Below are 21,576 nucleotides of genomic sequence, written 5' to 3' on the forward strand. Positions count from 1 at the left end.
TGGCCTTGTTCCCAGGGGATGGGGCTTCAGCTTTGCGCCCTTTCTCGGGGAAGAAGATGATGGGCTGTTGTTTTTCATGCCCAAAAATGGCGGCAAAGATGGTGGTTTTCAAAAATTTGCTGACAGTCTAGAGCAAGGCGCACTTTCACCGGGTAAGTGAATGGGTAAGAATCCTGTTCGTGATGCCAGGTTTCAGGGTGTGCCGCGCCCGTGCCAGCAGCTAGTGGTGCTCGAATCCGGATCTACGGTACGGCTCGAGGGGTTCTCCAGACCCGGGGGTCGCGCGGACACTCCGGATAAAAGGGAAACGTATTTATACGGGATTGGTTGTAAAATGTCTGTGACGCCACCCATGGTGTGTGATGAGATGCAGCACTGCCGTTGCGGGGCTCCCGGAGACGTTGGGCTGGCAGCTGGATGTTAACCCCTCCGTGAGTAGGGATGGATGTCCCGGGGCCCAGTGTCTTTATGCTGAGGATGGTGATCGCAGGGGCCGGCGTACCCGGCCATGCTGGGGATGTTACTCATGGTCGAATAAAGCACACAAGTCTTGTGGTAAACCAAGGTGATGGTTGCCAGCTGCCGCAGATGGGTGTATCTGATCCCTCACCCGGGCTGGTAGTCAAAGTCTCTTTCCTCTGCACTCAGTGTGTTGTAGGTTGGACTTCCCGGTTTGAAACACTGGAGTCCGCTCCCAATCCTTTGGTTGGGTGCCGTGCCCGTCTGACGCTGACCCTTGGGATCGGGCCCTTGCGGTTGCCCTATTCCTCTCAGGTGGATGTCTACTTTTCGGGACTTAGGTTGAGACAGGACCTAAAATCCTGCCCTCAATTGGTTAATTAGCTAGTCCATCGGTGGCGGTCCTGGCTTCATGGTCCAAGTACCCCCTCTGTGCACACGGTTTCCGGGTCGGTTCTCTGGTGTCGGTGCCGGCGGGCTCCAACCCTGTCCCGGTCCACCTCGGATCCCCAGCAGCTGTCTTCCTGTCTCCTGCAGACTCTGGCTACCATCTGCCACCTAGCCAAGGTCAAATATGTAGAAATAGGAAAACGGGTTTTAGCCGCGCTGAAAAACCACTGGTACAGGATTAATGAAGAGGTTTCTTTTTTATTTCAGCATTTCCAACGCGTTTCAGAGACAAGGACCGTCTCCTTCCTCAGGGAAAAAATAAATCATGCAGCTGTCTAACAGTCAAGTGTTATAAAGGAGGATGAAGACTGCCACGTTGACAGCCATGACGTCACCCACCCACTCTGTTGCAGGGCAATGACTCATAGACACGTGGAGAACATACAGGAAAAAATCACAATCAAATACATCGAATTATTGTAAAACACAAATAACTGCATGAGATAAAAATAAAAATTATTAAAAGTTGTTAAAAAAAGTTTTTTGTGGTCCATTTTTGACATATAAAGTTTTAGATTTGCAGGTATAATTTATAAAAAAAGACTAAAAAGAGAATGGAGAGGTGCGAACCTGTGAACAGTTACTAGTATGCGGGGGGATTAGCCACCGTACCATTCCTCCAAATACATCTAGTGAACTTGGTAGAAATGGGGATGGGATGTCATAAAGTGACTCAGAAGGATCAGTTAATAAAGGCAATCGCCCTCCAAGAGACGTGAAAATTTAATAAATATTTGTATATATATAAAATATAGATCTGTGCAAGTGCATGAACATGATAAATATTAAATCCATTATCCGTATCAAGTTTTACTGTTTAGAAGGATAAAATATCAAATGAAAACCAAAGCGAACAATTTGGATGAATCAAAGAGGGGCTAGTGTGGGATAACCGAACGTAAGGTGAAAAAGAATCGCATCTATGAAAGAAGGAAGCGAGTGCCAGTGGAGACGGGGTGAAATGAGTTCAGACCGTGGGAAAAAACAGACTGCGCAAGCGCATAGGGAAAGTAAAACCCTGCTGGGGTGACGAAAGTTCAGACCGCAAGGAAAAGTGCTCAGTAGCATAGAGTAGTGGGTGAATACACAAGTGAAAGTGCACTGTGCAGGGCTGAAGGGTGATCGAAACTAGTGATTATACTGCTAAAAATATCAGGATGACTAATGGGTACCTGGAAAAACAAGGGGAAAGAAATTACTTGTGGATTTAAAACCACTTTAAGAAGGGCTATTAAGCTGAGATAACAACAATACAAATGTGCACCATGCGGAGATAAGAAGTGTACGGGACTAGCGTTAATCCCGACAACATATCTAAAGAAGAGAAATGAGAGGGACCAAATATGTTTATAATTATAAAATATTTAAAATTATAAAAATGATAACAATAAAAAGGTATCCATTAATACCAATCATTATTATCATTTAATATTCTTAGAAGGGGAAGATATTGGATATTTATTGATACCTTAGAATTAAAATGGAAACAACGCTGGATAAGAAAGCAACTAATAAATCATGTAAAAACAAATAAAATCATGTAAAAAATCGTGCCAAAGGACACTTAGGGAGATTAACTCCCCTTTGCACATAGGAAAGAATATTTGCCTCTTTTTGTATTACAACTTTGCCATTCAAAGGGCTGCACTATAAGAGGTTTTTTAAGAAGTGTATGACAATTTTGCCCATAACAATGGGTCACAAAAAATCTAGGGCAGCGTACATTGCCCGGGCTATGAAGGACTTGAAAAGGACCATAAAACACTGATTTTAAATTAGGCTAAAAAGACACTGAAATCGGACATAAGTGTATTAAAACAATAAATTGGCATAAAAATAGGTTAATAAAATAAATCAGAGACTTCATTAAGGCCAAAAGGTTTCAGGGTATTCAATTTATATATCCAGAAAGTCTCTTTCCTGCTGAGAGTTTCAGCCCTATTGTGCACAACAGGGTCAATCTGTTCAATCGGTGTGATTTTAAAATCAGGATTTTTATTATGCTGTAGAACACAGTGTTTAGAAAGGCCATGTAAAAGAAAGCCCGTTTTTATATTGTGGCGATGCGAATTCAATCTGTTATGCAGTGCTTGGCTTGTTCTACCTACATACTGTTTGCCGCATATACAATCAACCAGATATATAACAAAATTTGATTGGCATGTCAAATGATTTTTTATCTTAAACAATTCCTTCCCATTGGACGCGCTAAATGAAGTTCTTCCATGGTGAATGATTTTGCAGCACAAACAGTTCCTAGAACCACATCTAAATACACCCACTGGGGCTGAAAGAAAGTTATTTGGGGTGGGCTTTGTCCTTAATTTACTGGGGGCTAATATATTTTTGATAGTGGGTGCCCGTCTGAATGTTACACCCGGGGTGGGAGGAAGAATAGGACTCAGGATGGGGTCATTTTGTAGAATATCCCAATGTTTGGCCAGGATGTTTTTGATCGACTTATTGTCGCTACTGAAGGTAGTGATGAGATTCAGGCTAAAATCCTGCTTGGCCTTTTTTCTTACATATTCATTTTGGTTTTCATTAGTGGGAGGGTTTTTATCATTACTTTGCTCAATGGGGGGCATACTTAAACGGGTCTTGATTAGGTCTATTTGTTTCAAATTAGAAGACTTCTGATAAGCCCTCCGAATGAGAGGTTTGGGATATCCTTTTTCTTCAAAACGTTGTTTCAAAATAACCACCTGATCATTAAAATCATTATCCTGAGTACAGTTCCTCCTGACTCTTTTATACTGGTTTAGAGGGATATTCTGCAGCCATTTATTGTAATGTTCACTATTATAGTCAATGTAGCTATTAGCATCAACTTTTTTAAAATAGGTTTTAGTAAAAATCTTGTGGTCCTGATGGAAAATGACTAAATCTAAAAAATGTATGCTATCATGACATACTGATGATGTGAAATTAAGACCCCAATTGTTGCTATTGAGGTCATCAAGGAGAATTTTGATGTCAGAGAAGCTGCTATCCCAGATAATAAACAGATCGTCTATGAATCTTTTATAAAGGACAATACCCTCTTTATGCCGGCCACTCGTGATGTAAATCATTTCAAAAATCCCCATGAATAGGTTTGCATAGGAACATGCAGCTTTCGACCCCATTGCCGTTCCAAGTCGCTGATGGTATAATATGTTGTTGAAAGTAAAAAAATTATTGTGGAGAATAAAATTCATGCCTTCCAGAATAAAACTCCTTTGCATAGGTGGAATATTAACATCATCCTCTAGGAACAGGGAAATACAGAATAAGCCTAAATGATGCTGTATATTTGAATATAACGAAGCCACATCTATGGTTACAAACACGTAAGAGTCTTTCCACACAATATCGCTAATATTCTCTATGAGATGAGCAGAGTCCCTGATGTGGCTATTTAGCCTCAACACATATGGTTGCAGGAATAAATCCATATAGTGAGCAAGATTGGAAGTTAAAGAATCAATGCCTGCAATTATAGGTCTACCTGGGGGGTTTTGAATATCTTTATGGATCTTAGGTAGATGGTAGAAGAATGCCATTATTGGATTTTTAATTTGCAGGAATCTCTTTTCAGTCGGATTTAAAATATTACTTTCAATGGCTTTCTGGATGAGACCATTGTAGGCAGCAATAGCCTGATCATATTCCACTCTATCAGCAGTTTTATAGTAAATCGGGTCAGACAGGATCCGATATGCCTCTTTAAGGTAGTCAGTACGATTTTGAATGACGATTCCACCACCTTTGTCGGCTGCTCTGATGACTATAACGCCATTATTTTTCAAGGTTGACAGGGCTTCCCTTTCACAAAAGGATAAATTGTATTTAGTTTTCCTTTTTTGATTGATGGCTTCTTTTAGATCTGACAACACCAAGTCACAGAATGTCTTTAAAAAATGCCCCTTACTTTGTGTGGGATAGAACCTGGATTTAGGTTTGACTGCAACATGAAGAAATGGGGTATCCTCAGCAGTGGTAGTGGAAGGGTTATTATCGCCCTTGAGTAGGAAATGTCTTTTTAGTGTCAGTCTCCTAATGAAGCTTTGAACATCCAAAAAGGTATCAAAGTCTTTTGATCTGAATGAGGGGCAAAAAGATAGACCTTTATTAAGTACTCTAGTTTCTGCCTTGCTGAGAGTATGGTTAGAAAGATTAAAAATATTATTATTGTCCCTGGTGGAATTGTTAAAATAATTAACAGATGGTATAGCGTTGGTGTCAAGATCGCCTTTAACAATAGTATTTAAGTGGCCCTTTTTTCTTTTTTGTTTAGACTTAAGCCCTGCTCTTGTTCCTCTACGGTATTTTTTCTTTTCTTGGTGGATGGCTTTGGGGTTAAAAAATCCGTTATAAGATTGGTTTTGGGGATTTTAGCCGATGGGAGAAAAGGGACAAGTGGAGCCGTCATTTTGGTGTTGTCAATAATAATTTTCTCTGTGCCCATAGAGGTCACTGGTGCAATATTAGGATCCTGCGAAGGGGGAATTGGATCCTCATGAATGGACAAGTTGAGAAGATCAATAAAGTCAATCTCTTGGTTTTTATCAGCTGGCGGTAGGGGGAACTCTGACTCCAGCAGGGCTCTTTCTTTCCTGATTTTATCAATTTGCAGCCTGATCCTGGCTAAGTGAGCTCTGGTTTCCTCGGGATTAGTTGGGGCTGGTGGTGTTCTCGTGATTGTCACTGTACCCCCAGAAGTGGAAGGGAGAGAAGCATCTGGATTTAAATTACACCTGACAGTGTCTGCCTGCAGAAAAACTTCATCTACCAATTTATCAATATGATCTGGAGGTTTGGAAGGCACACATGGGGTTGCATTTGATCCATTAGTTATAACCTGCTGCAGCGTTAAATTTTTATCTGTATCCCGGTGGGTGTAACTATTGGACCCCACTCTGTCATTTTTATCAGTTTTATGGAACCTGCTATTGACATAGCTTTTCTTACCAAAATTATTATTATTATTATTATTATTATTATTAAAATTAGCTTCAGGAGGCACAGCTCCACGGGTTATTATAATAATAATAATTTTGGTAAGAAAAGCTATGTCAATAGCAGGTTCCATAAAACTGATAAAATCGATAAAAATGACAGAGTGGGGTCCAATAGTTACACCCACCGGGATACAGATAAAAATTTAACGCTGCAGCAGGTTATAACTAATGGATCAAACGCAACCCCATGTGTGCCTTCCAAACCTCCAGATCATATTGATAAATTGGTAGATGAAGTTTTTCTGCAGGCAGACACTGTCAGGTGTAATTTAAATCCAGATGCTTCTCTCCCTTCCACTTCTGGGGGTACAGTGACAATCACGAGAACACCACAGCCCCAACTAATCCCGAGGAAACCAGAGCTCACTTAGCCAGGATCAGGCTGCAAATTGATAAAATCAGGAAAGAAAGAGCCCTGCTGGAGTCAGAGTTCCCCCTACCGCCAGCTGATAAAAACCAAGAGATTGACTTTATTGATCTTCTCAACTTGTCCATTCATGAGGATCCAATTCCCCCTTCGCAGGATCCTAATATTGCACCAGTGACCTCTATGGGCACAGAGAAAATTATTATTGACAACACCAAAATGACGGCTCCACTTGTCCCTTTTCTCCCATCGGCTAAAATCCCCAAAACCAATCTTATAACGGATTTTTTAACCCCAAAGCCATCCACCAAGAAAAGAAAAAATACCGTAGAGGAACAAGAGCAGGGCTTAAGTCTAAACAAAAAAGAAAAAAGGGCCACTTAAATACTATTGTTAAAGGCGATCTTGACACCAACGCTATACCATCTGTTAATTATTTTAACAATTCCACCAGGGACAATAATAATATTTTTAATCTTTCTAACCATACTCTCAGCAAGGCAGAAACTAGAGTACTTAATAAAGGTCTATCTTTTTGCCCCTCATTCAGATCAAAAGACTTTGATACCTTTTTGGATGTTCAAAGCTTCATTAGGAGACTGACACTAAAAAGACATTTCCTACTCAAGGGCGATAATAACCCTTCCACTACCACTGCTGAGGATACCCCATTTCTTCATGTTGCAGTCAAACCTAAATCCAGGTTCTATCCCACACAAAGTAAGGGGCATTTTTTAAAGACATTCTGTGACTTGGTGTTGTCAGATCTAAAAGAAGCCATCAATCAAAAAAGGAAAACTAAATACAATTTATCCTTTTGTGAAAGGGAAGCCCTGTCAACCTTGAAAAATAATGGCGCTATAGTCATCAGAGCAGCCGACAAAGGTGGTGGAATCGTCATTCAAAATCGTACTGACTACCTTAAAGAGGCATATCGGATCCTGTCTGACCCGATTTACTATAAAACTGCTGATAGAGTGGAATATGATCAGGCTATTGCTGCCTACAATGGTCTCATCCAGAAAGCCATTGAAAGTAAAATTTTAAATCCGACTGAAAAGAGATTCCTGCAAATTAAAAATCCAATAATGGCATTCTTCTACCATCTACCTAAGATCCATAAAGATATTCAAAACCCCCCAGGTAGACCTATAATTGCAGGCATTGATTCTTTAACTTCCAATCTTGCTCACTATATGGATTTATTCCTGCAACCATATGTGTTGAGGCTAAATAGCCACATCAGGGACTCTGCTCATCTCATAGAGAATATTAGCGATATTGTGTGGAAAGACTCTTACGTGTTTGTAACCATAGATGTGGCTTCGTTATATTCAAATATACAGCATCATTTAGGCTTATTCTGTATTTCCCTGTTCCTAGAGGATGATGTTAATATTCCACCTATGCAAAGGAGTTTTATTCTGGAAGGCATGAATTTTATTCTCCACAATAATTTTTTTACTTTCAACAACATATTATACCATCAGCGACTTGGAACAGCAATGGGGTCGAAAGCTGCATGTTCCTATGCAAACCTATTCATGGGGATTTTTGAAATGATTTACATCACGAGTGGCCGGCATAAAGAGGGTATTGTCCTTTATAAAAGATTCATAGACGATCTGTTTATTATCTGGGATAGCAGCTTCTCTGACATCAAAATTCTCCTTGATGACCTCAATAGCAACAATTGGGGTCTTAATTTCACATCATCAGTATGTCATGATAGCATACATTTTTTAGATTTAGTCATTTTCCATCAGGACCACAAGATTTTTACTAAAACCTATTTTTAAAAAGTTGATGCTAATAGCTACATTGACTATAATAGTGAACATTACAATAAATGGCTGCAGAATATCCCTCTAAACCAGTATAAAAGAGTCAGGAGGAACTGTACTCAGGATAATGATTTTAATGATCAGGTGGTTATTTTGAAACAACGTTTTGAAGAAAAAGGATATCCCAAACCTCTCATTCGGAGGGCTTATCAGAAGTCTTCTAATTTGAAACAAATAGACCTAATCAAGACCCGTTTAAGTATGCCCCCCATTGAGCAAAGTAATGATAAAAACCCTCCCACTAATGAAAACCAAAATGAATATGTAAGAAAAAAGGCCAAGCAGGATTTTAGCCTGAATCTCATCACTACCTTCAGTAGCGACAATAAGTCGATCAAAAACATCCTGGCCAAACATTGGGATATTCTACAAAATGACCCCATCCTGAGTCCTATTCTTCCTCCCACCCCGGGTGTAACATTCAGACGGGCACTCACTATCAAAAATATATTAGCCCCCAGTAAATTAAGGACAAAGCCCACCCCAAATAACTTTCTTTCAGCCCCAGTGGGTGTATTTAGATGTGGTTCTAGGAACTGTTTGTGCTGCAAAATCATTCACCATGGAAGAACTTCATTTAGCGCGTCCAATGGGAAGGAATTGTTTAAGATAAAAAATCATTTGACATGCCAATCAAATTTTGTTATATATCTGGTTGATTGTATATGCGGCAAACAGTATGTAGGTAGAACAAGCCAAGCACTGCATAACAGATTGAATTCGCATCGCCACAATATAAAAACGGGCTTTCTTTTACATGGCCTTTCTAAACACTGTGTTCTACAGCATAATAAAAATCCTGATTTTAAAATCACACCGATTGAACAGATTGACCCTGTTGTGCACAATAGGGCTGAAACTCTCAGCAGGAAAGAGACTTTCTGGATATATAAATTGAATACCCTGAAACCTTTTGGCCTTAATGAAGTCTCTGATTTATTTTATTAACCTATTTTTATGCCAATTTATTGTTTTAATACACTTATGTCCGATTTCAGTGTCTTTTTAGCCTAATTTAAAATCAGTGTTTTATGGTCCTTTTCAAGTCCTTCATAGCCCGGGCAATGTACGCTGCCCTAGATTTTTTGTGACCCATTGTTATGGGCAAAATTGTCATACACTTCTTAAAAAACCTCTTATAGTGCAGCCCTTTGAATGGCAAAGTTGTAATACAAAAAGAGGCAAATATTCTTTCCTATGTGCAAAGGGGAGTTAATCTCCCTAAGTGTCCTTTGGCACGATTTTTTACATGATTTTATTTGTTTTTACATGATTTATTAGTTGCTTTCTTATCCAGCGTTGTTTCCATTTTAATTCTAAGGTATCAATAAATATCCAATATCTTCCCCTTCTAAGAATATTAAATGATAATAATGATTGGTATTAATGGATACCTTTTTATTGTTATCATTTTTATAATTTTAAATATTTTATAATTATAAACATATTTGGTCCCTCTCTTATTTCTCTTCTTTAGATATGTTGTCGGGATTAACGCTAGTCCCGTACACTTCTTATCTCCGCATGGTGCACATTTGTATTGTTGTTATCTCAGCTTAATAGCCCTTCTTAAAGTGGTTTTAAATCCACAAGTAATTTCTTTCCCCTTGTTTTTCCAGGTACCCATTAGTCATCCTGATATTTTTAGCAGTATAATCACTAGTTTCGATCACCCTTCAGCCCTGCACAGTGCACTTTCACTTGTGTATTCACCCACTACTCTATGCTACTGAGCACATTTCCTTGCGGTCTGAACTTTCGTCACCCCAGCAGGGTTTTACTTTCCCTATGCGCTTGCGCAGTCTGTTTTTTCCCACGGTCTGAACTCATTTCACCCCGTCTCCACTGGCACTCGCTTCCTTCTTTCATAGATGCGATTCTTTTTCACCTTACGTTCGGTTATCCCACACTAGCCCCTCTTTGATTCATCCAAATTGTTCGCTTTGGTTTTCATTTGATATTTTATCCTTCTAAACAGTAAAACTTGATACGGATAATGGATTTAATATTTATCATGTTCATGCACTTGCACAGATCTATATTTTATATATATACAAATATTTATTAAATTTTCACGTCTCTTGGAGGGCGATTGCCTTTATTAACTGATCCTTCTGAGTCACTTTATGACATCCCATCCCCATTTCTACCAAGTTCACTAGATGTATTTGGAGGAATGGTACGGTGGCTAATCCCCCCGCATACTAGTAACTGTTCACAGGTTCGCACCTCTCCATTCTCTTTTTAGTCTTTTTTTATAAATTATACCTGCAAATCTAAAACTTTATATGTCAAAAATGGACCACAAAAAACTTTTTTTAACAACTTTTAATAATTTTTATTTTTATCTCATGCAGTTATTTGTGTTTTACAATAATTCGATGTATTTGATTGTGATTTTTTCCTGTATGTTCTCCACGTGTCTATGAGTCATTGCCCTGCAACAGAGTGGGTGGATGACGTCATGGCTGTCAACGTGGCAGTCTTCATCCTCCTTTATAAGGCTATGTGCGCACTAGAAATGTGAAGTTTCTCAAGAAAATTTCTTGAGAAACTTCTGCCAGTGAAAGATTTCCGGACCTGCGGAAAAAATCCGCACCAAATCCGCATGCGTTTTTGCCGCGGATTTGCCGCGGATTTGCCGCGAATTTGCCGCGGATTTACCGCGGATTTACCGCAGGTTTGTCCCTGCAATAAATAATAAAGATAATCGATAGACAGATAATGGATAGAGGGAAAGATGGATAGATGAATAGATAGATAGATAGAGGGATAGATAGATGAATAGATAGATAGATAGAGGGATAGATAGATAGATAGATAGATAGATAGAGGGATAGATAGATAGATAGATAGAGGGATAGATAGATAGATAGATAGAGGGATAGATAGATAGATAGATAGATAGAGGGATAGATAGATAGATAGATAGATGAGAAAAACCTATATAATGTTCCACCTCCCTGCATTTTCTAAGCTGGCACCCTTTAGTGACTTTCATGTGGCACTTAGGCTACTTTCACACCTCCGGTTTTTGCTATGCGGCACAATCCGGCACTTTGCATGAAAATCGCAACCGGTTTTTTTTGCTGCCGGTTGCGATTTTCCTGCATAGACTTTAATTAGTGCCGCATTGTGCCGCATGGCCTTGCGTTCCGTCCGTTTTTTGCCGCATGCGGCAGATGTAGCCGATGCGGCGGCCGGATGGAACGTTGCCTGGCACGTTTTTTCGTGCGGCAAAAAAAACCGCATCGCGCCGCATTCGGCCGATGCGGCACATTATTCAATACATGCCTATGGCGGCCGGATGCGGCGCGATGCGGCAATAACCGCATCCGGCCGCCGCATGCGGTTTTTGCCACTGCGCATGCTCAGTAGCATGCCGCAAGCGGCAAAAACCGGACTGGCCGCAAAGGAAAAACCTATGCAAAGGATGCGGTGTTTTCACTGCATCCGTTGCATAGCTTGCACAGCCGGATTGAGCCGCAGAGCTCAAGCCGGATGTGTGAAAGTAGCCTAAAGGGTGCTTAGCCTTGTATTTAGCCATAAAATAAATAAATAATTAAAAAAAAATGACGTGAGGTCCCCCCATTTTTTGTAGCCAGCTAGGGTAAAGCAGATGGCTGCAGCCTGCAGACCACCGCTGGCAGCTTCACCTTGGCTGATAATCCAAAACAGTGGGCACCCCACGCTGTTATTTTAAATTATATAAATAATTTAAAACAAAAAACGTGGGGTCCCCCCCATATTGGATCACCAGCCAAGGTAAAGCGGACAGCTGGGGTCTGATATTCTCAGACTAGGGAGGTCCACTGTTATTGGACACTCCCCAGCCTAAAAATAGCAGGCCGCAGCCGCCCCAGAAGTGGCGCATCCATTAGACGTGCCAATCCTGGCGCTTTGCCCCAGCTCATCCCGCGCCCTGGTGCGTTGGCAAACGGGGTAATATATGGGGTTGATGCCAGATGTGTAATGTCACCTGGCATCAAGCCCTGGGGTTGGTGAGGTCAGGCGTCTATCAGATACCCGACATCACCAACCCAGTCAGTAATAATTAAAAAATAGACAACAAAAAAAGTTTTATTTGAAAAAACACTCCCCAAAACATTCCCTCTTTAACCAATTTATTGAAAAGAGCACAATCAATTCCACGCCCGGCGTAATCCAATAAGGGGGGGGGGCACGGCGATCCATACCATAGTCGCTGTCCCAGTCAATGAAAAACAGAATGTTCCCCATTGGCTGGGAGAGCAATGCAGTGACCTGAGCTAACATCAATAGGTCAGCTCAGGTCACTGCAGGGGATGACGAGCGCTGCCATCAGGAGCATAGATGAGATCATTACCTTCTGTGATCATCTCCTGTACTGCTGACGTCAGCGCTGTCACTGACTTATCGCGAGAGCCCGTGACGTCACCGCTAGTGACAGTCTCGGGCCGCTCGCGAGTCGGGCATAGACAGCAGTGACCGCGGTGACGTCAGGAGGCAGGAGATCGTCACAGCAGGTAATGATCTCACCTCCTGACAGCAGCGATAGTCATCCCCGCGGCTCCCAGCACTGCAGGATGTCCGTGTCTGCCTGCGCTGCAGCGTGACAGGCTGCTGACACTGCGGGCAGACACTGACACCCTGCAGTGCAGGCAGCCGCGAGGCCGGAGCAGGACACACACTGCACAGACACCTGGAGGTCGCACAGAAGTGCTTCTGTGCGGCGTCCAGGGAGTGCGACGTGTGTTTCCTCTGCTCCTCTTCCTGGCATCATGACATCGCTTCCTGCAAAACCGCAGGCAGCGATGGGCATTACCGCAGGTAAATCGCGGCTATTCCGGTGGTATACCGCACATCATTGCTACCTGCGGAATACCCCCGGAATACCCCCGGTACCTGCGGAAATTAATGGACATGCACATTTTCTCAAGAAAGTTTCTCGAGAAAATTTTCTCAAGAAATTTTCTTGAGAAAAATCCGCACAGTGCGCACAGCTATTTTTTTTTCTCATTGAATTTCATGGGAAATGTCTGCACAAAGATTGCAGACATTTCTCAAGAAATTTCCGGGGCAAATCCGCGGGTAAATCCGCGGGAAAAACGGTCTAGTGCGCACATAGCCTAACACTTGACTGTTAGACAGCTGCATGATTTATTTTTTCCCTGAGGAAGGAGACGGTCCTTGTCTCTGAAACGCGTTGGAAATGCTGAAATAAAAAAGAAACCTCTTCATTAATCCTGTACCAGTGGTTTTTCAGCGCGGCTAAAACCCGTTTTCCTATTTCTATATATTTGACATTTGCTAGCCACGGGGCCGCTGCTTTCAAACCAATCTGACACTCACATGCGATCTCAGGAGTTGTGACTGGCACAACCAGATCAGGTGAGTGTACTCTTATTTTTCGTCATCTCCAGTCATACTGGGTAAGACCCTATTTGCGCCTTCTGTCTCCCCACCTCTAGCACCTAGCCAAGGTGTCAGGGTTCCGACCCTGGCACCTGTCAGCTTTGCACCTCCACTCCAACTTGAACTCAAACTGAAACTGTTTTCCCACCCGGGGCTCTCTAGACCCCTAGGTAGATGTTTCCTAACTGCCTGGTCCCACCCACTGGTGTGTCTGTCCTTTCCCTGGGGGGGTGACTAGGGTTTCAGGTCGGCTGATTTAACCCTTTGTGGGATAGGTGTTATGCCGGGGCCTATGTGTACATCTACCTGGTTTTCCAGGGCGTTACACATATTCGTACTCCCATCTATCCTATTACAGTAGAATATGTTTAGATTAGTGAGGAGTACAAGATGAGATTTATTGCCGGGATTGGTGTTCTGGTGCTTTACTTATATGCCCTGTACCAGTGACTTACCTAAAGCCATGTCCCCAACAAGAGAGATTGTATTCACAGTGTGAGGCTCAAAGTAGAGTTACTGTATTTGTGCTCACTCCTGGCTTCTAACCCAGCACAAGGATTGACTGGAAATGTAGGTAGAGGATCCTGAAGAGCTTCTCTAAAGAACCCAGCAGGTACCAGGGACAAGAAAACAAACCAAGGACTTAAATCCTAACAACTGGCATGAAAGGCATGTTTGGTTCTTTAGGGGCTCTATTTGTAAGCTGCCTATGTATTGGAAAACCTAAATCAAAGCTGCCTATGGAAGAGCCACAGCAAAATTACTGGAACTACTCCAGTGATGATGCTTAAGGAAAATGACTGGTCTTCCTGAAGCATTTTTTTCCTTAGAAAATTTGGCAATTACATCAGCCTCTTTTATAGATGCCATATGCACAGTCTTAAAACACAAAATCCTAAACAAAAAAGGTGTAAATGCAAAACTGAATTTGGTCCAATATGTCTAAATGTGATGCAATTTGCTTTTCTAAGGGTATGTTCCTATGGAATCCACTGTATTAATTACCATTGCAGATATAGTCTTTAAAATGTTGTCTTCAGTTGCACATTTCACCTCTTAAATTGTAAAAGCTAAAATCTGAAGTAATAATTGACCTGTTAGAGACCATGGCTACATTGCATAGGATAAAAAGCTAAACCAGAAGCTCAGTTTGTCGATATGCACTTTTGGGGCAAAGCAGAGTAACTGTTTGGGCGAGGGGCTACTGGAGCTAAGTCACACTGGTCTATTTACACTGCAGATATAATTTACTGCTATAGCATCCTAAATGAGAACAGATCTTAATTTTTGACTTACAAACTAATGAAAGGAACTTTAAAGTAATGTAAAATGATTTATAAAGCACTAATGGACAAAGGCTTGTTAGATGTTACTTCATACCTGATGATCACTTTTCCAGCTGAAGATGACTGCCAACTGAGGAAAAGTGACCTGGTTAACTGGTATTTGAAAGAAATTGAAAGTGACATTGAAACTGAAACTGAATTAATCCTTCGCAAAAGTCTAATCGAAAAAGTAATTTACAGATTGATTCATTTTGTAAGTATTATTGTACTCTGTTAAAAGAAATATAATTTATTTTTGTTGAGTGAAACTATATGCAGACAATGTCTTTTAGATACTGGTGTAACTTTTCCCAGGTGATGGCGCTCCAGGAAAACGCAAACAATTGTTTTTCTAAAGTGGCTTGACCGGTGGGTTGTGCTGCTAGTGTCTACTACTTGGTATTGTTGAGTATTAGGCTATGTGCGCACGTTGCGTACTAGCCCTGCAGAAATTTCTGCAGCGATCTGAAGAGCACATGTGTGCTTTAGATCGCTGCAGAAATGTCCGTAGTGAGCGCCGATTCCATGTGCTCTGCCTGCAGCTCCTGCCATAGACAGAGCAGGAGCTGCCGGCAAAGCGCAGGATAGAAGTGACATGTCACTTCTTTTTACGCAGCGCTTCGGCAGTAGCCGAAGCGCTGCGCTCTTAAACGCCACGTGCGCACGTCCCCTGCACAATCTCCATAGACTGTGCAGGGGACGCAGGACGCATGCAGTTACGCTGCGCTACAAAGCGCAGCGTAACTGCATGTATTTACGCAACGTGCGCACATAGCCTTAAGTGTGGACGGCTGGAATGAGGAAGAATATGCATGTCACTTGTCTGTCTATCTCTCTTTCTCTGTATCAGTCTCTGTCTGTCTGTCTCTAGCTCTGTGTCTGTCTGTCAGTCTGTCTCTATCTGTCTTTGTCTGTCTCTTTCCCTGTCTGTGTCTTTCCCCGTCTCTGTCTCTTTCCCCGTCTCTGTCTCTTTCCCCGTCTCTGTCTCTTTCCCAGTCTCTGTCTCTTTCCCCGTCTCTGTCTCTTTCCCCGTCTGTCTCTTTCCCCGTCTCTCTTTGACTGTCTGTGTCTCTCTTTGACTGTGTCTGTCTGTCTTTCTGTCTCTCTGTCCCACGACCGACATCTTATTACCTCACACATAAGCTTCTTTTACTAACAATTCATTTTGCTCCTATAGCAAACAATTACAGCTCCTATTAATAACCTGTAGCTCGCAGCTCAATTGACTTTAATGGAGGCAGGTTTTTTGGAGAGTAACTGTAAAGCGCGGGATTAAATTTTCCCATCAAAACATAGTATTTGCCGTTCCCTGAGTCACATGGAGTGTATGTGCAAAATTTCATGCTTGTAAATTCGATGGTGCGGATTCCTTTAACGGACACACACAAACACACACACGCACACACGTGACGCCCGTGGACTATCATGTTGTTACAGAGTATTATACAATCTGCCCTCCCGTGCAATATCCACTTCTTTCTTGGTTATGGGTCCCAAACTACATGGTGTTGCTTACTTGCTAATTAAAATTCTAGGTACACTCTGCACCACACCCACCAGACACACCAGTGGACGGCCTGAGTGGAATAGGGTCGCCCACTTAAGGGGTTGGTTAGGGGAGGTCAGGAGTGGGGAGAAGTAGTTTGGAAGTGAAGGACAGAGGAGGTCAGGAGCCAGGCTCCTAGGAATCCATCTAGGTAGCAGACTGTGGTCGCAGGGGATCGTGGCAAGGGGCACGGAACTATCGAGGAGGACAGCCAGTGGCCTTGCACCATCACTGGGCTGGGACCAGGACATGGCTGGGTACGTGGACCCTAGGTTAGTGAGTAGCTTCAGGCAACCTGATAATTCACCCGACGAGAACGGAGTCTTCAAGATCCGCTCTCCACCCGCTCCAAAATCGGGGTACTAGCGCAACGAGGGGGATAGGACTTTCCACTAAAACGGTCCAGGAAATCCCAAGCGTGAACCCTGAGAGCGAGCTCCCACACTAAAGGCCGCTTTACACGCTGCAACATTGCTAGCATCGGCTAGCAATGTCTCGTGCGATAGCACCCACCATGGTGATCGCTGCCATAGTGAACATTATAGCTACGGCAGTGTCACACGCACGTACCTGCTCTGCGACGTTGCTGTGACTGGCAAACTGCCTCCTTTCTAAGGGGGCGGTTCGTTCAGCGTCACAGCGACGTCACAGCAGCGGCCGGATGTGCGTCACAAATTCCGTGACCCCAAGGAGATCGCTTTAGCGATCTCGTAGTGTGTAAAGCCACCTTAAGCCATAGTGGGGAGTGGGACCCGGCAAGTTCCATACTACTTGGACAAACAGATGTAAACTTAGTGCAAGGAGGCAGGTCACGGATCCCCAGGCAGCACCATTGGGGACAGGTCCCGAACTAGCTCCCCTCAGCGGCAGCGGTATCCAGAACTTTGGTTTATCCAGTTGTTGGTGTCAGCTTAATGGACTGACTGATTACGCAAGTGACCCCTTCGCACCCAACGGCACTTCCCCAAAGACCATCACCCATAGAGGGTTCTAACACCTGGCTGCCCCATTCCATCATAGAATCATAGAATATTAGAGTTGGAATGGACCTCCTGGGTCATCTAGTCCAACCCCCTGCTCAAATCATCCCAGACAGATGTCTGTCCAACCTCTTTTTAAAGACTTCTATTGAAGGAGAACTCACAACCTCTCATGGCAGCCTGATCCACTCATTGATCACCCTCACTGTCAAAAAGTTTTTTCTAATATCTAATCTGTGTCTCCTCCTCGTCAGTTTCATCCCATTGCTTCTAGTCTTTCCTTGTGAAAATGAGAATAAAACTGATCCCTCTACAGTGTGACAGCATTTAAGATATTTGTAGACCGCTATTAAGTCTCCTCTCAGTCTTCTCTTTTGCAAGCTAAACAATCCTAAATCCTGTAACCGTTCTTCATAGGACATGGTTTGCAGTCCAGTCACCATTCTGGTCACTCTTCTCTGAACTTGCTCCAGTTTGTTGATGTCTTTTTTAAAATGTGGTGCCCAGAACTGGACACAGTATTCCAGATGAGGTCTGACCAAAGAGGAGTAAAGGGGGATAATGACTTCACGTGATCTAGACTGTATGCTTCTGTTAATACATCCTAGAATGGTGTTTGCCTTTTTTGCTGCTGCGTCACACTGTTGACTAGAGATGAGCGAACCGGTTGCGGTTCGGCTCGAGCTCGGTTCACCGAACCGAGGTCTGGTTCGAGTTTGGTTCGGCGAACCGGTTCGGTGAACCACTCGAACCCATAGGAAACAATGGGAGGCATTCACAAACACATAAAAACACATTATAAATGTACACATACAGTTAATAAACATTGCCATAACAATTACCTTTCCCCGGGATGCGTCCTGCACTCTGTCTCCTGCAGCTTTTCCATCGGTAATCGCTGCATCCTCCGGGAACACCTGCAGTGATGCAGGACCTATCGTGATGTCAAAATAGCCATGTGACCAGTCACGTGTCTATTATCTCATTGGCTACAGACTGGTCACATGACTATGACGCCTCATGCTAGGACCTGTCATTGCATCTTTCTGTTACACGGTGTACGTTTGTGTATCGCCGTGTACCATTGACATGCTCTAGCACACGGTCGACTCCCCGCTCTGCTTCCCCGTTCCCTTAAGGTACCGTCACACTAAGCGAAGCTCCAGCGATCGCACCAGCAACCTGACCTGGCAGGGATCGCTCGAGCATCGCTACACGGGTTGCTGGTGAGCTGTCAAACAGGCAGATCTCACCAGCAACCAGTGACCAGCCCCCAGCCAGCAGCACACGTGGAAGCGATGCTGCGCCTGTTAACTAAGGTAAATATCGGGTAACCAACCCGATATTTACCTTGGTTACCAGCGCACACCGCTTAGCGCTGGCTCCCTGCACTCCTAGCCAGAGTACACATCGGGTTAATTTAACCCGATGTGTAGTCTGGCTATGTGTGCAGGGAGCCGGCACTGACAGCGTGAGAGCGGCGGACGCTGGTAACAAAGGTAAACATTGGGTAACCAAGGAAAGGGCTTCTTGGTTACCCGATGTTTACCGTAGTTACCAGCGTCCGCAGAAGCCGGCTCCTGACCGGCTGACACAGCCGGTCAATAACGGAGATCACCGTTGCCATAGCAATGCATTTGGTAGCGGTGACGGGGACGTCCCGCTACCAGCACGCAGCGGCACCGGAATCACGTAATCGGAGCAGTGTTGCTATGGCAACCCGTGCCACCGCTTACAGCCGGGAGCCTGTGGTCACTCTCACAGAGTGATTTCTGCACGGAGCACAGCGTCTTCCCCCATGCAGCTGTGCTGTCTGATGGAACAGACAGAGCTGCATGTGTTGAAGGGGAAAGAAGACAGAAGAGCAGGATCGTGGAGGGCTGAAAGGGGGTAATAAACATGGAGTCTCTAATGTGTCTGTGTATTTATTTCTATTAAAGTATTTTTTTTCAGTGTGTTGTTTTTTTTAATCCTTTATTGGAGATTCTTAATGGCCGGATCAAACGTGCCTGACATTAAGAATCTGACTTAATACTAGCTAGTAAAACAAAGCCAGTATTAACTCATGATTACCCAACAAGCCACACGGCTTAAGGGCTGTTGGAAGAGTTGGATACAGCACCAGGTGATGGCGCTTCTATGAGAGCGCCATTTTCTGGGGCGGCTGCGGACTGCAATTCGCAGCAGAGGGGCCCAGAAACCTCGGGCTAACCTGTGCTGTGGATTCCAATCCCCAGCTGCCTAGTTGTACCCGGCTGGACACAAAAATGGGGCGAAGCCTACGTCGTTTTGATTTTTTTTTTTAATTATTTCATAAAATTCATGAATTAAGTAAAAAAAAAGGGCTTCCCTATATTTTTAGTTCCCAGCCGGGTACAAATAGGCAGCTGGGGTTTGGGAGCAGCCGTACCTGACTGCTGTAACTGGCTACCATACAAAAATATGGCGAAGCTCACGTCATTTTTTTTTTTAGTTTTTTGGCAAAAAAAAAAAAAATGCTTCCCTGGATTTTCCATTCCCAGTGAAGGTAACACCACACAGTGGGGGTTAGAAGCCAGTAGCTGCTTGGATTACCCTTAGCTAGCAGAACAAAAAATGCAGCGGGAGCCCATATATATTTTTTTTAATTATTTATTTAAATAACTAAAAACAAAAAGGGCTTCCCTGTATTTTTATTGCCTGACATCACAGTGCTGTAAAAATAAATCTTTTAAAAACAAATGACGTAGCGCTCCGCGGTATTTTTGATTCTCAATGCAGATAAAGCAGACAGCTATGGGTTGCCACCCCCATCTGCCTGGCGTTACCTTGGCTGGCAATCAAAATACAGGGAAGCCCATTAATTTTTTCTATTTAAAAAATAGTTAAAAAAAAAAAAAAAAAATGACGTTGGGTCCCCCCATTTTTGATAGCCAGCTAGGGTAAAGCAGACGGCTGTAGCCTGAAAACCACAGCTGGCAGCTTTACCGTGGTTGGGGATCCAATGTGGAGGTCAACCCAGGCTCTTTTTTTATGATTATTTTATAAATAATAATTACAAAAAAAAAAATAGGGTCCCCCCCAAATTGGATCACCAGCCAGGTAAAGCGGACAGCTGTGGTCTGGTATTCTCAGGGTGGGAAGGTCCATAGTTATTGGGCCTTCACAGCCTAAAAATAGCAGGCCGCAGGCACCCCAGACGTGGCGCATTCACTAGATGCGCCAATCCTGGCGCTTCACCCCAGGGTAATAAATGGGGTTGATACTAGCTGAAAGGTCACCTGACATCAAGCCCAGCAGTTTGTGATGTCATGGCGTCTATCAGATACCCGACATCATAAACTGTCAGTACTAACAAAAAAAATCGACAAAAAAAATTTATTTGAAAAAACACTCCCCAAAACATTCCCTCTTTCACCAATTTATTGTAAGAAAATAAATAAGGGGGTCCCACGACGACTCTGGACCGTCTAGAATATGGGGGGAGACACTCAGGGAACGTATCCCCCATTTTCTAGGAGTGCAGACCCTTCATGTGAGGAGTGTGGGTGCAATGAATCTGCACCCACTCTCCCCGGGTCCACAGTAGCAGAGTCCATGTCGTAACAGTTGCTACCAAAGCTGCAATGCCCTGCTCATGAGGTAAGGGTATGCCTAATCAGGAGAACTATTCTACATTTCCAAATATTGGTATTTGCTGATATTATTGCTATTCCACCTACTATATATTGGGGATAAGATCTTGGAGATGGAATACCCCTTTCAGTCCAGTTATCCTGCTGAATGAATACTAAACAACAGAGCTCGCTATTTAGATGTGTTTTCTTGTGGCGTATAACGGACTCTCATGTTTGGTAGTCGTTCAGCAGGGCAACTATAAAATCAAATACCTCCATTTGGAAATGTAGTATATATATATATAATATAGTATTATTGGACTCTCCCAGCCTAAAAATAGCAGGCCGCAGCCGCCCCAGAAGTGGCGCATCCATTAGATGCGCCAATCCTGGTGCTTCGCCCCAGCTCATCCTGTGCCCTGGTGCGGTGGCAAACGGGGTAATATATGGGGTTAATACCAGATGTGTAATGTCACCTGGCATCAAGCCCTGGGGTTAGTGATGTCACGCGTCTATCAGATACCCGACATCACCAACCCAGTCAGTAATAAAAAAAAAAAGACGACAAACACATTTTTATTTGAAAAAACACTCCCCAACACATTCCATCTT

General features: G+C 43.2%; 1 protein-coding gene across 1 annotated transcript in view; it reads left to right on the forward strand.

Annotated features, from left to right (window-relative positions):
* Positions 1 to 21,576, forward strand: part of LOC142243927 (maternal DNA replication licensing factor mcm6) — a 470,818-nt gene that overhangs the window by 429,821 nt on the left and 19,421 nt on the right. The window contains exon 16 of the mRNA XM_075316119.1: positions 14,917 to 15,056. Coding sequence (XP_075172234.1) covers positions 14,917 to 15,056 — 140 coding nt within the window. The remainder of the gene's footprint in view (positions 1 to 14,916; positions 15,057 to 21,576) is intronic.

Source organism: Anomaloglossus baeobatrachus, chromosome 6, assembly GCF_048569485.1.
Source record: "Anomaloglossus baeobatrachus isolate aAnoBae1 chromosome 6, aAnoBae1.hap1, whole genome shotgun sequence".
Taxonomy (NCBI): domain Eukaryota; kingdom Metazoa; phylum Chordata; class Amphibia; order Anura; family Aromobatidae; genus Anomaloglossus; species Anomaloglossus baeobatrachus.